General features: G+C 37.6%; 1 protein-coding gene across 1 annotated transcript in view; it reads left to right on the top strand.

Annotated features, from left to right (window-relative positions):
* The window catches only part of WDR44 (WD repeat domain 44), a 98619-nt gene that overhangs the window by 17081 nt on the left and 64108 nt on the right, over positions 1-17430 (top strand). Inside the window, exon 2 of the mRNA XM_002720254.6 lies at positions 14847-14880. Coding sequence (XP_002720300.1) covers positions 14847-14880 — 34 coding nt within the window. The remainder of the gene's footprint in view (positions 1-14846; positions 14881-17430) is intronic.

Raw genomic sequence — 17430 nt, 5'->3', positions numbered from 1 at the left:
CAGCCCAACTTTGTCCATTATGGCCATTTAGGGAGTGAACCAACCAATGGAAAATCTTTCTCTTTCTCTCTCTCTCTCTCTGCCTCTGCCTCTGCCTCTCTGTAACTCTGCCTTTCAACTTTCAAATAAATAATTAAATCTAAAAAATAATTTAAGGACTTAACATAATCCAATTCCTTCATTTTGTAGTCATAGAAACTGTGGTTTAGAGAGATTGTGATTTTAGAAATAGAAACAAAGTTCCATAGAGGTGATTTGTTCCAACCAACAGTAATATCCCTGTAAGGTATCATGCAGTTTCTATTTGAATACTTTATCAGGGAAGTAGCTCATTCTTGTTTGTAAACTCCAGTTGTATTTAAGTTCATTAGGTTAAGCAGTTTCTACTCTTATGTTACTCTGTATGTTAACTCAGACATTTGATAACAGCTACTTTTCTTATGTTCTGTAAGTCAGCCACTCAGTTCTTTATGTCATTCCATGCAGTTTTTAAAACTTTCACCAAAATGGTTTCTCTCTTTGGAATATCTTCTACATCACCCTTTAAAAATGTTATACCCCCAATAGTACCTAGTGTTATTAAGTGTGCTGTTATCAGTGAGAAATTGAATAGAATTAGCCACTTTTCTTGCTCTGGACATAATAGTTCTGTTCATTCACCCTAATATCCCAGTAGCTCTTTGGCAGCCATGTCACAGCCTTTGGTTCTGTCTGAGCAATTAACAATGGTACCTAAATGTTTTCTCACGATTTGCTGTTAAAGCTGTATTTCCTCCATCATGCATTTTCCATTTCTCCCTATGTATTTCATTCTGTTGAGATTTAATTGTTCTAGTTCATTGGAATATTTTTGGATCCTGTCAGTATATTACCAACCCCTTACAACTTTGTGTCATCTCCAAATTTGGTAGAAATGCCATCACTATGCTTATCCAAGACGTTAATAAGAATGGCAGGAGCATCAAATAGGATAGAAAATTTGGTAGATTTAGTGGTTAAATACAGACTTTGTGTGTGTACAGTATTCCTTTTATATTCTAGGTCAGTAACTCTATCAGAAAAGGAAATTAGGTTAATCTTGCATGATTGGCTCCTGTGAATGCTTGTGGACTCTTAATGAGTATCTTTCCCTTGCCTAAAGCCCTTAAACCACTTAACAATGTGTTTGAGAAATTTGTGTCCCCCGTCGTCCCCCACCCCCAGTGGCATAGAGGGTTACGCCACCACTTGCAGTGCTGGCATCCCATATGGGCACCTGTTGGAGTCCAGGCTGCTCTACTTCGATCCAGCTCCCTGTTAATGTGCCTAGGAAAGCAGCATAAGATGGCCCAAGTGCTTGGCCCCTGCACCCATGTGGGAGGCCTGAATGAAGCTCCTGGCTCCTGCCTTCTGTTGGCCCAGCCCTAGCCATTGTGGCCATCTGGGAAGTAAACCAGCAGGATGGAAGACTTCTCTCTCTGCCTCTGCCTCTGCCTCTGCCTCTGCCTCTGCCTCTCCCTCTCTGTAACTCCACCTTTCAAATAAATAAATAAATAAATCTTTTTTAAAAAGCAGAGAGATTCATTGGGGATTGATATCCAGTGACTCTGTTTACAATTTCTGACAGGCATCTCTATTTGCTTTCCAGTGTTGACCCTTCAAGTGTTTTCCTTATAGCATCTCCTATTATCCCTGATTCTTCAAAGATTTTATATAGAGATTGAGCTCTGTAGATTCTCAAAATATACTGAGGTATAATTTGTATTGGACAGTAGAAGAACTGAACTCATTTATAATAAATACTTTTATTTACATTATAATAATGTCCACTTATCCACATATAAGCAGACCTGCACTTTCCTTTTGTTGTTCTAAGTGTAAATTAAAGAAAAATCTTGTTTGGACTAGCATTATGGCAGAGAGTTAAACCTCCACTTGTGACACTGGCATCCCATATGGAAGTGCTGCTTTGAGTCCCAGCTGCTCTGCTTTGGATCCAGCTCTCTGCTAATGTGCCTGAGAAGGCAGTGGAAGATGGGCCAGATACTTAGGCCACTGCTATCCATATGAGATGCCAGGATAGAGTCCCTTGCTCCTGGCTTCAGCCTAGCCTAGCTCTAGCTGTTGTGGCCATTTGGGGAGTGAACCAGCAGATGAAAGATATTCTCTCTCTCTCTGTCTCTCTCTTTCTCTTTCTCTAATCACTCTGCCTTTCAAATAAATGAATTAAACAAATCTTTTAACAAAGGAAAGTCTTTGGTATTCTTTGAAATCCCAGTGCCTTCTGAGCACCAGTCTTTCTCATATTTTTCTTACAGGTTTTTGCAGTTTTCCTTGGATATGTGCTCATTTGATTGCTCCAATCTCTCCTGCTTACTTTCCTTAAAAATATTTAAGACATGTCAACATGGATATGTAATCAACAAAATTTCATACCATAAGCAATTCTACAGAATGAACAACCTAGTTTTTTGAACACATAAAATGTAAGAGAAACTGAAGGGGCACTTACTGATTGATGGAAGGAGATATAGCAACTGATTGCAACATATGGCCTTACCTTATTGAATTGAACTGTCTGTAAAACAAAATTGATACAATCTTGGAAATATAAATGTTGTCTATAAAATAAAGAATTGTTAAATTTTAAAATGGTGTTGCATTTTAAAGAGGAATCTTTATCTTTTTCAGATGCATACTAAATTGTTAAAATGAAATCATTTCTGGGATTTGCAGGTGGTGAAAGGAAGGTTGTTGATACTGATCATTTTTTTTTAACTTTTATTTAATGAATATAAATTTCCAAAGTACAGCTTATGGATTACAGTGGCTTCCCCCCCATAACGTCCCTCCCACCCGCAACCCTCCCCTTTCCCACTCCCTCTCCCCTTCCATTCACATCAAGATTCATTTTCTTTTCTCTTTATATACAGAAGATCAGTTTAGCATACATTAAGTAAAGATTTCAACAGTTTGCACCCACACAGAAACATAAAGTGAAAAATACTGTTTGAGTACTAGTTATGGCATTAAATCTCAATGTACAGCACACTAAGGACAAAGATCCTACATGAGGAGTAAGTGCACAGTGACTCCTGTTGTTGACTTCACAAATTGACACTCTTGTTTATGGCATCAGTAATCACCCGAGGCTCTTGTCATGAGCTGCCAAGGCTATGGAAGCCCCCTGAGTTCACTGACTCTGATAATTGTTAGACAAGGCCATGGTCAAAGTGGAAGTTCTCTCCTCCCTTCAGAGAAAGGTACCTCCTTCTTTGATGACCTGTTCTTTCCACTGGGATCTCACTCACAGAGATCTTTCATTTAGTTTTTTTTTTTTCCAGAGTGTCTTGGCTCTCCATGCCTGAGATACTCTCATGGGCTTTTCAGCCAGATCCGCATGCCTTAAGGACTGATTCTGAGGCCAGAGTGCTGTTTAGGACATCTGCCATTCTATGGGTCTGCTGTGTATCTCACTTCCCATGTTGATCAGCCCTCACCCTGACTGTTGATGAGCAACTTGATATGTTATCCCTCTTAGTATTTTTTTTTGTTTGTTCTACTTAATACTTTTGGTTGAATACTGTAATCAATACACAATTCTTCTTAAGTGCTGAAACTTAACTGAAAAGTGATCACTGTTAAATATAAGAGTGGGAATAAGAGAGGGAAGAGATGTGCAATTCGAGACATGCTCAAGCTGACTTACCTCAAACGGTAGAGTTAGAAACATACCAGGGGATTCCAATTCAACCCCATCAAGGTGGCATGTACCAATGCCATCTCACTAGTCCCAGTGATCAATTTCTGTTCACAATTGATCATAATGACAGGACTAAGAGTCAAAGGGATCACATAAACAAGAATAGTGTCTGCAAATACTATCTGATAGAATAAAAAAGGGAGAGAACGATACTGATCATTTTTGATGTACACATGGTTCATAATGTTCTCCCAATTTAGTGTAAGCTTGAAATATCCATAATTAAAAGTTGGAAAAAGTCCCCCAAAATATTTTTATTGTCACATAGATTATTACTGGTGAATTCTGTACTAAAACTCAGGTCTTCTGATTCTGGCTCATGTTCTTCCATTCTTTAGCCAAAATTACAACGCTTTTATTTTACAGATTGATGTCATACTGTCCTTTCAAGCTCTGGGAACCAAAAGCTTTCCCTGATAAATTTATAGTGGTACTTCTAGGTAAATCAAGGCTTTAATAAATGGCCAACTGTTTTGTTTCTGATGCAGCTGCCTTCTAATGTGCCTGGGAAGGCAGTGGAAGATGACTTAAGTACTTGCGCCCCTGATGCCACCCACGTGGGAAACCTGGATGGAGTTCTAGGTTCCTGGCTCTGCCCTGACCTGGCTATTGTGACCATTTAGGGAATAAACCAGTGGATGGAAGATTCATATTCATTCATTCTCTCTCTCTCTCTACCTTTCAAATAAATAAATAAATCTTAAAAAAAAAAGAGAACTGTGTGTATCATTAAAATCGGCAAATAAACTTGGGTCCCACTCTTAACTAGGCCTGTTGAACTTAGCATAAATTCTAGGATGGAAGGGACCATCTTTGTTTCGTTTATTACTTTATACTCAGTGCCTGGCACCGTATGTGTGGTAGATGGTAAGCAGTAGTTAAATGAGGAATCGACTTTGTGGTGTAATGGGTGGTGCTGCCACCTGTGATGCCAACATCCCATTTCGGCACTGGTTCAAGTCCTAGCTGCTCCACATCCTATCCAGCTCCCTGCTAATGGCCCAGGAAAGCAATGGAAGAAGGCTCAAGTTCTTGGGCCCCTGCACCACATGTGAGATCTGGATGAAGCTTCTGGTTCCTGGCTTTGACCTGGCCCATTCTAGGCTGTTGCAGCCATCTGGGGAGTGAACCAGTGTGGAAGATCTCTGTCTCTCCCTCTTTCTCTCTAAATCTGACTTTTAAAATAAGTAAATAAATCTTTAAAAATTAGTTAAATGAATTTAACCTTCTTTGGCCTCATTTCACTCAAATGTAAAATAAAATAGTTGGTCTAAGTTTTCTTAAGTTTTCTTCAAAGACTAAAAAGATTTATTCTTGCCTTCTGATTGATTTTTTAAATTCCCTTTCAGATTTTGAAAGAATTACTATAAATTTCTTTAACATTAGGTAACATCAGTAGGTAATATGCTCACTTTTAACAACTGGGATAGAAAAACTATAGATGTTATATTGCATCTCAGAAAAATAGCCTATTGATATATATTTTATGTTGGATTAATATTTGGCTTCTATAAAATAAATGAATAGTATTCTTAATAGATTAGAGAGTCAGGTTTTAGCAAATTTCTTTTTTTAAAAGATTTATTTTATTTATTTGAAAGTCATAGTTACACAGAGAGAAGGAGCGGCAGAGAGTCTTCCATCCACTGGTTCACTCCCCAATTGGCCAGAGCGGCGCTGATCCAACGCCAGGAGCCAGGAGCTTCTTCCTTGTCTCCAACGTGGGTGCAAGGGCCCAAGCACTCGGGGCCATCTTGTACTGCTTTCCCAGGCCATAGCAGAGAGCTGTATCAGAAATGGAGTAGCCAGGTCTTGAACTGGCGCCCATATGGGATGCCGGCACTGCAGGTGCCAGCTTTACCTGCTAGGCCACAGCACTGGCCCCAGCAAATTTCAAAGTGCAGCCATTTAAAAGGGTCAAGCAAAAAGGTTGCTTTGCTTGTATTTTTATACTTTTCACTGCAATTGTATTGAATTCAGTACTGTTCTGTCAGTTTATAAAAGATTTGACATTTTGTTTCCCATGAAAGTGGGTAACTTTGGAGTAATTTTTAGTTTTTGTCATCAGATCCAAATCCCAGTGACCAGGTACCTATGCTTGGGAGTAATGACCTTATTATTCTAATGAAATTTTGCTTCAGGTAAAAGGTTACCACTGCATCAGATTGGAATTTATAAAGGAAAGGTAATGTCTAACCTGTCCTTACAAATTTACCAGAGTAATGTTTTAGAACCATGTAAATTTTTGAAAATATTGGCTGTTGTGTAGATATTGAAATACATTGCTTCATGAACAAGCCAGACAAGAAAAAGGATTGTAAATAAGGTCTTTTGATGGGTTTTGTCCCCGCCTTGTAACTGAATGTCAAGCTGATAAGTTTTTTTTCTTCCCCAAAATTGTGCTTAAAAACCCCACTACCACCAGCCCCTTCAGGTTTTGCCTCTCTTGGAGCCCCCCACCCCATGCTGCTCTAGCTGGAGGTCTTTGACTCTAATAAATCTTGCTTTTAAATCTACAAAAATAAAATAAAAAAGAAATACGTTGCTACTGAACACTAATATCCTAGCTGCAAAAGGAAAACTCCTATAATTAAAATGATAAATGGATAGAGACTAGAGAAAGCATCTGTCGCACATTATTTTATATTCAAACACAAGCTTTGTTAGTATAAACTGAACATTAGTGTGTGTGTGAAAATAACTTTCATAGAATACAGAATATAGTGAATTAAAATATTCTATGTATATTGAAGTTGCTAAAGTACTAATCTGAAAATTGTCTTTATATTCAAAACCTAAATGGAAGTCACGCAAATACTTTAGTATTTGATCTGTAAGCCATGTGGTTATTTAAGTAGAATACCAGTATTTATTTAAAGAAGACTTTATTTTGAAGCTGTTTCAGAAATTGCTTGTCATGTTTTTATTGCCACAAAAGCACAGGCAACAAAAGGAAATTCTAATGGAATCATACCAAATAAAAATGAGGCAGTTTGTGGAGTGGGGGATGTATTTGAAAACCATATATCTCATACACACACACACACACACACACACACATACAGGGTTAATATTCATGATATATAAGGAGCTCAAGCAACTTATAGCAACAAAACAGATAACCTGATTTTAAAATATTCAGTGAACTAAAGAAGATACACAGGATGGTCAACAGGTGTATGAAAAATTGCTTAACATCACTGATTATCAGGGAAATTCAAATGAAGCTAAACTAGCACCTCACACCTTTTCACATGGTTGCTATCAAAAAGACAAAATATAAGTGTTGTTGGCCATGTAAGAAAAGGGAACCCCTGTACATTGTTGGTGGGAATGTAACTTAGTATAGCCACTGTGAAAAAAACTAAGAATAAAACTGCCATATGATCTTACATTTCCACTTCGGATTATATAAGACAAAGGAAATGAAATCAGTATGTCCAAGAGATATCTGAACACCCATTTTTATTGCTGCATTGTTCACAATATCCAAGATATGGAATCAACTTAAATATTCATTAACAAATGAATGGATAAAACATGGTATATGTGAGGGGACTTTAAAAAGTTCATAGAAAATGGAATGAAAAGAGAATTTATTTTGGTGCAAAATATTTTGAAATCCATGCAAATAAGGTAGATCTTTAAAAAATTCATGGAAATGCATATTATGAAAAACCTGCATGAATTTCAAAAATTTTTGCACCAAAATAAACATTTTCATTCTATTTTCCATAAACTTTTTGAAGCACCTCCATACACAAATTCTAGTCAGCATTAAAATGAAGGCTATCTTATCATTTGTAACAACATGAATGAACCTGGAGGACAGTGTGCTTAGTGAAATAAGTCAGCCACAGAAAGTCAAAGACTGAATAATCTCATTTATATGTGGAATCTAAAAAGTCAAACTCGTAAAAGTAGGAAGTAAAATGATAGTTAATAGTTACCAGGGGCTGAGGAGTAAAGAGGTATGGGGAGGGACTGGCACTGTGGCACAGTGGGCTAATGCCCTGGCCTGAAGCGCCAACATCCCATATGGGCGCCGGTTCCAGACGCCACTCCACTTCCAATCCAGCTCTCTGCTATGGCCTGGGAAAGCAGTGGAGGATGGCCCAAGTCTTTGGGCCCCTGCACCCACATGGGAGACCCAGAGAAAGCTCCTGGCTCCTGGCTTTGGATCTGCCCAGCTCCAGCCGCTGCGGCCATCTAGGGAGTGAACCAGTGAATGGTGAATGGAAGACCTCTCTCTCTCTCTCTACCTCTCTCTACCTCTCTCTTTCTCTCTACCTCTCTCTGTAACTCTTTCAAATAAATAAAATAAATCTTAAAAAAAAAAGATATGGGGAGATGTTGGTCAAACCTATAAAGTTTCCCTAAGATAGGAGAAATAAATGTTTGAGATGTATTCTACAGATAATGTATTACATATTTAAAAGTGCTAAAAGAATAAATTTAAAATATTCTCACCACAAAAAAATGAGTACTAGTATGTGAGGTAACAGACATATTAATTAGTTTGATTTAATCATCATATAAGGTACATATAAAAATCTCATTGTTCCCCATAAATATAGAGAATTTTTATTTGTTGAATTAAAAGTTTAAAAAATTTAAAGACACTGTGGTTGTGATTAGTATTAATAAGTTGGAATTTTTTTGCTTTAGTTTAGGTTTGCTACTAGGTGAGCAAGAAGTTTACTCTTATGTTTTTCTTTAACTTTGCAAAAAGAACATTTATGATTTAAGCTTTGTTAATCAGCATACTATTTGAATTGTGATAAAACTGAAATTAAATGTTAACTTTTGAAGCTTTGATTTTGGTTTGTTAGATTTTCTTTAAAATAGGCTATAGCACCAAGATATATAAATACCTATAATTTCAGGGTTTTCTGGAAGATTTTCCACTTGTATGGAATGTACTAAAAGTTATTTTATGTGGGCATTTGGCCTCTTTCCAAGGAAGATTATCGACCCTAACATATAAAAAGGAGACGTCTAATTTGCCCTATTTCGTATCTACAGAATATTTTAAAGAAACTTTAGTTAACTGGATGTAGCAAAGTATTCCTAGACATTTCTGGGTTTGTGTGTGTGTGTGTGTGTGTGTGTGATTATGTCCATATTTCATATACTACATCTCAAATTTATGAGAAATTAGAGGGTATAAAATTTAGATAATCCTTGTATAAAAGAGATCTTCACTCCCCAACTAATTAAGGGTCAAAATAACACTTTCTAAAATTATAGGAACTCTTAAAAACCCTTGCTTAAGATCTTGCAGCTAGTTGATGGGAGAGCCAAGAGTAGAACTTAATTTTCTTGACGTCTAGTCCTTCATTTCTCCCTCCCTTCCCCCAACTTGAAAGTGAATACTTGTTTTCCTTAGACATGTTAAACACTCTGAAAAAATTGTTAAGATAATTTTATCTCTACTTTGAAATTAGATACTGAATTAAAGAGAAGTGTTAAATTGTCTAAGGATCCTGAAGATTAGGAGCTCTCACTTATCTGCTGGCTGCTTCTTTGGTAATAACCATTGTCAGATACAGCTGAAAACAAGAAATAAACACTTAGAAGCCTCTGAACAATCAAAAAAAAAAAGCCACATAATAAAGTCTCCCGGGGAGATACCCAGAATTACTAGATTCTTCCTTTACCATACAGTTTGTTTTGAAATGCATGAAATTTATATGCCTTAAATAAAACGTATCTAGGTAAAAATAAATAAATAAATAGTTTGTTTTCGAAAGAAGAAAAAAAGTGTTGAATCTAGATGAGAAGTACATGGAATTCATTATATTCTGTCTTTACTTTTGTATATATTTTTTAAATTTCCAGATTAAAAAGGTGCCTGGCATAACCAAAAAAAAAAAAAAAAAAATCTGGTTTCCTAGTCCAATGCATGTTAGAACCAAAAACTAGAGAGGGAATGGGAAGAAAGCTTTTAAAGGTAGGCACATGGCCAACTTTAAGAAGTGACTACTTAAAATGAGAAAGGAAGCAGAAAACTATAGAGCACAGACATTCCAAGCATTGTAGCCAAGGGTCCCTCAGTGTGAAGGCAAATAAATCCCCTGCACTTTAGGATCCCTGGAGGGCATTAGGCATTACTGCATTAAAATATAGTGCAGTATTTGAATGTGCTAATTAAGAAAGAAAGGGAAAATTGTATATTTTCAAGGGAAAGATTACTGAAACTGCAAGGCTTAGCCTATTCATGTACTTACTTATAAGCTGCTTTGGAAATTTTAAATTCAAAAATAGTACTAAAGTACTTCAGCATTTTGGCACTCAAAGAAAAGCTTCATCTCTGGAAATTTTACATATGGAACATTACATTATTCTATTCCCTTGCAGTGCCAAGTCAATTAGGTGTTAATTGTAGTTGTTAAAGGCAGGTCAGGATTCAAAGCCTTTCACTTAAATCAGTTTAGTCCAACTCTAGAAGCAGTGCTAATCGCCTTTGCTTCGGGGCTCATACACAGCACCAGTTACGATATTTTCATAACCATCCTCTTTTAAAACCTTACCCAGAAAGGAGACAGTGTTGCAGTGTGAGAGTAGCGCTGGAGTCAGACTGTACAAGCTCAAGTTTGGGCCCTTCTGTTTACTAGCTGTACAACTTAAATGACCTACTTAGGCCCAAGTCTTAGTTTTTTGTTCTGTAAAATAAAGTGCTATAACTTCCTAGTAGGAGAGTTGTGAGAAACAAAGAAGCTGAAAGATGTCAAATGTTAGCATAGTTTTGGACATGTTTAATAAATGATGGCCGTTGTTTTATTATTATTTACAAGGTCCCTATTAGGATAGCTTCATATAGGAGATACTAAATAATGATTTACTGCTTCTTATGGTGAAAAGAATTTCTTTTCTTATCTTCACAAATCATTTTAGCCAACTTTGCATATTATAAATATGGTTTCACTTTTTACTAGGTGCTTATGATCTATAAATGAGTTCAAAACTGTATCTCAAAAGGCAAGAATTTAGCCTAGTACTTAAACCACTGGTTGGGATACCCACCTCCCATATCAGAGTGCCTAGGTTTGAGTCCTGGCTCCACTCCTGATTCCAGCTTCCTGCTGTCACCCTGGGAGGCAGCAGGTGGTGGATCAAGTACTTGTGTCCCTGCCACTCACCTGAGAGGCCTGGATTGAGTTCTGGATTCCCAGCTTTGGCCTGGCTTGGCCCTGGCTGTGGAAGGCATTTGTGAAACAGTAGATAGCAAATATTCATATTCTCTCTCCCTCTCTGTCTCTCTCTTCCCCCCTCCCCCTCCCTCTGTCTCCCTACTTTTCAAATAAATAATAAAAATTGAAAATTATCACAAGAATTCTGGTCTTAGAGACTGACCTATTTTATAGTCTTAATAGATTGGAAGAAGCTATAGTAATAGTTTGGAATATTTTGCTATCTACCAGGATCTTAACTTTGTAACACTTAAAATAGGTTTCAAACAGGATGTTAGCAGTTTTTTGTTTAATGAAATTGCCAGTTACAGGCAGAATCCCATTTTAATCACTAGCTCAGTATAATCTGGCTTTTTTTCCCCCTCTTGTTAAATGGAATGAAGCTTGACAGCTGAAAGGTACCTTTCTTGTATTCCAGAAATTTGTCTCAGGCTCTCCACTACTCATAGGCAGCCAGTGTGCCTTTGAGAAAATTGGAGAAATTGAGAGCTGCTGAAGAAGCTGCCATGTATCATGTGTACCCCACGTACTCTGACATTTAGTCCTCATAGCAGCCCTAAAAAGTAGATGGTCTTACCCCTTTTGTAAAGGAGGAGGCTGGCCGGCGCCGAGGCTCACTAGGCTAATCCTCCGCCTAGCGGCGCCGGCCCACCAGGTTCTAGTCCCGGTCGGGGCGCCGGATTCTGTCCTGGTTGCCCCTCTTCCAGGCCAGCTCTCTGCTGTGGCCAGGGAGTGCAGTGGAGGATGGCCCAGGTGCTTGGGCCCTGCACCCCATGGGAGACCAGGAAAAGCACCTGGCTCCTGGCTCCTGCCATCGGATCAGCGCGGTGCGCCGGCCATGGCGGCCATTGGAGGGTGAACCAACGGCAAAGGAAGACCTTTCTCTCTGTCTCTCTCTCTCTCACTGTCCACTCTGCCTGTCAAAAAAAAAAAAAAAAGGAGGAGGCTGAGGCTTGGAAAAATTGAATGATTAAGTGTTTTGATCACACATAGGGTAAATAGCAGAAACAATAGTCAAGCAAGCTTCATCTGCTTGAAAGTCTGTTTTTAGTATGCTCCTTGTCTCAAAAGGAAGTAATAAATTACCCTGTATCTCTGTATAGAATGTACACAGTTAATGTAAAGCCCCACCAGAACCAGGAATATCTCCATGTGTGTCAAACATTCGTCAATAATTTAGTGCTATGAATCAATAACCAGAAAGCGCTGTTTTTGAAACCAGTTACATATAAGAGATAAATGTGGAATCCTATTCTTTTTCTTTCTTTTCTCTGAGAGGCAGATAAAAAACGTGGATGTGAGGGTCATAGGAAAGTCAAATTTTCTTTCCTACTCTATCTCTTTAAAAATATTTATTTATTTATTTGAAAAGCAAAGCAACAGCGAGAGAGAGATCTTTCATCCACTGATTCACTCCCCAAATGTCCACAAAAGCCAGGGCTGCGCCAGGCTGAAGCCAGGAGCCAGAAACTCCATCTGGGTCTTCCACATGGGTGACAGGGGCCCAAGCAGTTGGGCAATCTTTCCCTGCCTTTCCTTTCCAGGCACATTAACAGGAAGCTGGATTGGAGAAAGGACTAGCACGACTAGCACACCAGCTCTGTGATGTGATGTACCAGTGTCAGCAAGCAAAGGCTTATGCTACGCCACGATATCAGCCCCTTTTCTTTTCTTTCCTTCTCTGCCTCATTTGGGACTTTTTTCAAAACCTTATCTTCTCTTATCTTTACAGTTGTGTTGCTGGTGTGGGGGAGTGTTTCCTGACTGGCATTCAGAATTTATGCCACATGGGATTTTGAGCTCCTTCAAGGTTTTTCTGTGTTTATAAAAAGTTTTTGTTGTACTTGTATTGTTTAGGCATCTATTTCTGTAGAATCTTTTTTTTTTTTTTTGAAATTTGAATAACCTTGGTCCTAATCATCTCTCTGTATAAGTGTGTCAGAAGAGCCAGATAATTGGTGATATAAAAGTTTCCATTGACCAGACACTGCAATTAAAAGGGGGGATAGCTACTTTTTTTTTTTTTTTGCTTTTTAAACAAGCTTAAAAATCCCCCAATTATCCCTAGTTCTGATACATAGTAGGTATTCCCTAAATCTTTATTGAATAAAGGGATTGGTTTTCTGTTAAACAAAAGTAGTCTTTTTATCCAACTGCTTTTTGATTAAAGATCAAGGATTTCTATACCAATGTCATTAACCAATTTGGAATACAAAGAATATGGTAGTAGTGCTTGAGGCTTGTCATGGTTCTGCTTCTAAATAAGACTCTGAGAAAAAGTCACTAATCTCTTGAGATCTGTTTTTTTTAATCTGTAAAAGGAAGTTGCTATGTGATTAGATGGTCTTGAAGGTGCCTTTCAACCTGAAGTTGTATAATATATCATCATTTCATTTTACAAAAATAAATTTAGGGATAGACTATTAATTAAAACTGTTTCTAAGATTTATTTTATTTATTTGAAATAGAGAGAGAGACGTAGACCCAGAGAGAGAGAGGTCTTCCATCCGCTGATTCACTCCCCAAATGGCTGCATTGTCCAGAGCTGTGCTGATCCGGAGCCAGGAGCCAGGAGCTTCTTGCACGTCTCCCACGTGGATGCAGGGACCCACGCATGTGGGCCATCTTCTGCTGAGTTCCCAAGCCATAGCAGAGAGCTGGATCGGAAGTGGAGCATCTGGGACTACAACCGGCACCCATATAGGATCCTGGTGCTGCAAGCCAGGGCTTTAACCCACTGCGCCACTGCACCACAGCACCGGCCCCAAAACTGTTTCTTTACTATCTAAACTTGAAATAAAATAAGTGTCTATAGGTGTTTCTCTCTTATGCTTTGAAGCAGTTATCACACTGTTCCTATTTGGAAAAAAAATATTTGAAGGATGGGGTAAAAATAATTGGTAAAAAGTTACTTTTTAAAATTATTATGCATCTAAAGTAGTCTATTTAATAATAAACTTTTGATCCAGTAGAAAATTTAGCTGAGAAAAAAAAATTAGTCTCTTCAAAAACAATGTAAATATCTAATACGTATGATCATTTTAATACACATAGAAATTAAAGAAGTACAAGTTACAGCAATAATGAAATATACTTTTGCTTGTCAAATTGGTAAAAATATAAAATAGTACTCATTTATGGCAGGGATATCAAAAACAGATATTCATAGAGCAGTGGGAATATAAACTGGTGCAACTGTTCTGGATGGCAATTTGGAAGTTTCTCAAAAGTGAGAAGTTAGTATACTTTTGACCTGTAACTCTACTTCTATAAAAATTTATTTTGGGGGACAGTGATGTGGCGCAGTAGGTTAATCCTCTGCCTGTGGTGCTGACATCCCATATGGGCGCAAATTCTAGTCCTGGCTGCTCCTCTTCTGATCCAGCTCTCTGCTATGGCCTGGGAAAGCAGTAGAAGATGACCCAAGTGCTTGGGCCCCTGCACACGTGTGGGAAACCTGGAAGATGTTCCTGGCTCCTGGCTTCAGATGGGCTCAGCTCTGGTCATTGCATACATTTGGGGAGTGAACCAGTGGATGGAAGACCTCTCTTCTCTCTGTCTCCCTCTCACTGTCTGTACCTGTACTTCTCAAACAAATATATAAAATATTTTTTAAAAATTTATTTTGGGGGAAATTTGTCATGAAGGATACATATGTTTTTTATTCATAAGGATGCTTATATATTATTTATTATATTTGAATCTCTAGTCTAGGTGATAAGATTATGTGTGAATCACTTTAATTTTCTCCTCTGATTTTATCTGATTTCCACATTGTCTGCAACAAGACTTTCCAGTCATAAACTTTATACACGTTTTTAACACGTAGATTTGTCTTTAGTAAGTGCATGAAAGTGGTTCTCCTCTTACCTCCTATATTCAATACCTCCTTGCTTTTATTTTCTGAACAGGTCTCCAGAAAAAGTCGGGCTTTCAACATTCAAAGTAAGTTGTGCTTTTTCAAAGTTATGTTTTTAGAGATTATGTATACTTTCTTTTATTTATTTTTTGTTCAATAGCATTGTCATATAACCTACTGGGTATAGTTGGGTACTCTTGAAATAGCTAACTAAATATTATGCAAGGGAATACAATTCTAGATTTCCACTAATTTTTATTTGGTTTATAATTTTTAGAACAAAAGAGCACTATACAATATCTTTGTGTGTGTTAATTAAAAATTAATACTTGCACGACAAAACGGTGTAGTAACCAAAGCACTTGTATACTTGTGGGTACATATATTGATAACATCACTATACATAAAACTTATTCACGGTCTTATAGCTAAGCAAAGGAGTTTGATATTGAGACATTATGCTACTGAGAACCATTTTAAATACAAGAATATTACAAACCTGAACTATTTATATCAAATGGTGTATATATTGTATATGTATGTTTGTGTCCATATCTCTGTACAATCTTAAGCATGCTCTATTTTTTCAGTTCAAGTATACCCATCTACTATTTATACACATTGGAAACCGTTCACTTTGACACAAACTGTGGTGTGTGTGTATGTGTGCGCGTGTGTGTGTGTGTGTATAAAATATTCCACAACACTGGAAATAAATGAATTAATTATACACAATAACATGGATAAATTTCAGTATTAGAGTATTGAGGATAAATAAACCATAGAAAAATATCTGCAGTATGATTCCATTTATATTAAGTTCAAAAGCATGCCAAGTTAAAGAAATATATTTAGAGATTGTTTAAAGGTAGGTCATTCAGAGATACAAGAATGGTAAAATTAAATAATAGCAAGGGAATAATAAACTCAAAATGTCGGATATCAGTCATTTGTGAGAGGGAGAGATTTAAATGCAAGAGATTCAACAGCTAATGGAAGTTATTTAACTGAGCACATAAGAACAGTTATCATAATTTTTATTCCTTCTGTGTTATAAAAGGTATTTTATATTTACACACAAATAAATAATAAGTGCATGCTGTGTGTAACAATATATCCACGGATATCTTAAGCAATACAAAGAAAAGTTTGATGCGTGAGTTTTTGATGTTTTATAGTTTCACTGAAGAAACGTGTATTCCAAGGGCTGATATACAAGTATGAGATCTCGATATTAATAGAAGTTAAGTACTACAGGGAGTTTGGAGGAGGAAGGGGAGGATAGACATGAGAGCACTGTGCTTTGAAAATTGAGAGAGGTTTGCATGGGTAGGAAGGGGAAATTTGGAAAGCATTGTGTGTTAGCAGATAGTATAAACTAATTAACATGCAAAGGCATGGGATTTGCTGGTGGCATTAAAAGAGCAGTGTAACTGGTGTAAAAATTTCAGCAGTAGAATGTTGGAAAAATAAATTGGAGACAGTTTGTAATGAGCCTTGAATGTTGGTTAAGAACTCTGGCCTTGAAAATTTTAAAGCAGGAAACTTAAAAGTCAATTTTTATATGTCTTAAAGCTGAGCTACCTAGAACTTTGGTGGGGAAATTTTGCTGGGGAATTAAGAAAACTGGTGGAAGGGTGGAAGAGAGTTCTTCAAAAAGAGAGATACTTGAGTGCAGAGAAAGCTATTAAGAGGCAGTTAAAATGCCAAGACATGAAATACCAACAAAGGGAATAGTGTTAAAAGGAATTGATGGGTAGATATGATAGCCAGTTGGGAGTAGCTTTCTTTTTTATTTTCTCAGCAAAAAAAAAAAAAAGAGTGGAAGTCACACTTCTATTTTTTTTTTATTTCACTTTAGTCATTGTTAATAGCTTCACCTCCCACACTAGTAAATGGTAGAAGTGATCTGAATTTTTTTGTAATTAATGCTTTTAGTTTAATGATGTTTAGTAGATAGAAACAAAGATTTCTGTGAGTGTGCATCACTTTAATACAACTATTTTGTGAAATGAATTTTCAAAAACTTTTTTGGGGTATGCTTGTTAAAATTATAAAGCTCAAATCTTATAACCAAATACCATAAGGAGGGTATAAGCAGCTGTCTAAAATCCAGTGTCGAGGGCCGGCGCCGTGGCTCACTAGGCTAATCCTCCATCTTGCGGCGCCGGCACACCAGGTTCTAGTCCCGGTCGGGGCGCCGGATTCTGTCCCGGTTGCCCCTCTTCCAGGCCAGCTCTCTGCTATGGCCAGGGAGTGCAGTGGAGGATGGCCCAGGTGCTTGGGCCCTGCACCCCATGGGAGACCAGGAAAAGCACCTGGATCCTGGCTCCTGCCATCGGATCAGCGCGGTGCGCCGGCTGCAGCGGCGGCCATTGGAGGGTGAACCAACGGCAAAGGAAGACCTTTCTCTCTCTGTCTCTCTCTCTCACTGTCCACTCTGCCTGTCAAAAATAAAAAAAATAAAAATAAAAATAAAATAAAATCCAGTGTCGATGGAGCTTAATTGGTATGAATTTCTGTATATGAAGTAATCTATACCTTTTAATGAAGTGTGTTACTGATACTATGATAGTCAGGGATTACAGAAATGGCCTTTTTGGTTGGGGGGAGGGATGGGATTTGGCAAATACTGT

This window comes from Oryctolagus cuniculus, chromosome X (genome assembly GCF_051225735.1).
Source record: "Oryctolagus cuniculus isolate XC-2025 breed Fujian yellow rabbit chromosome X, ASM5122573v1, whole genome shotgun sequence".
NCBI classification, from domain to species: domain Eukaryota; kingdom Metazoa; phylum Chordata; class Mammalia; order Lagomorpha; family Leporidae; genus Oryctolagus; species Oryctolagus cuniculus.
Note: the sequence above shows the minus strand (reverse complement) of the source record. Positions and strands in the feature narration are given on the sequence as shown.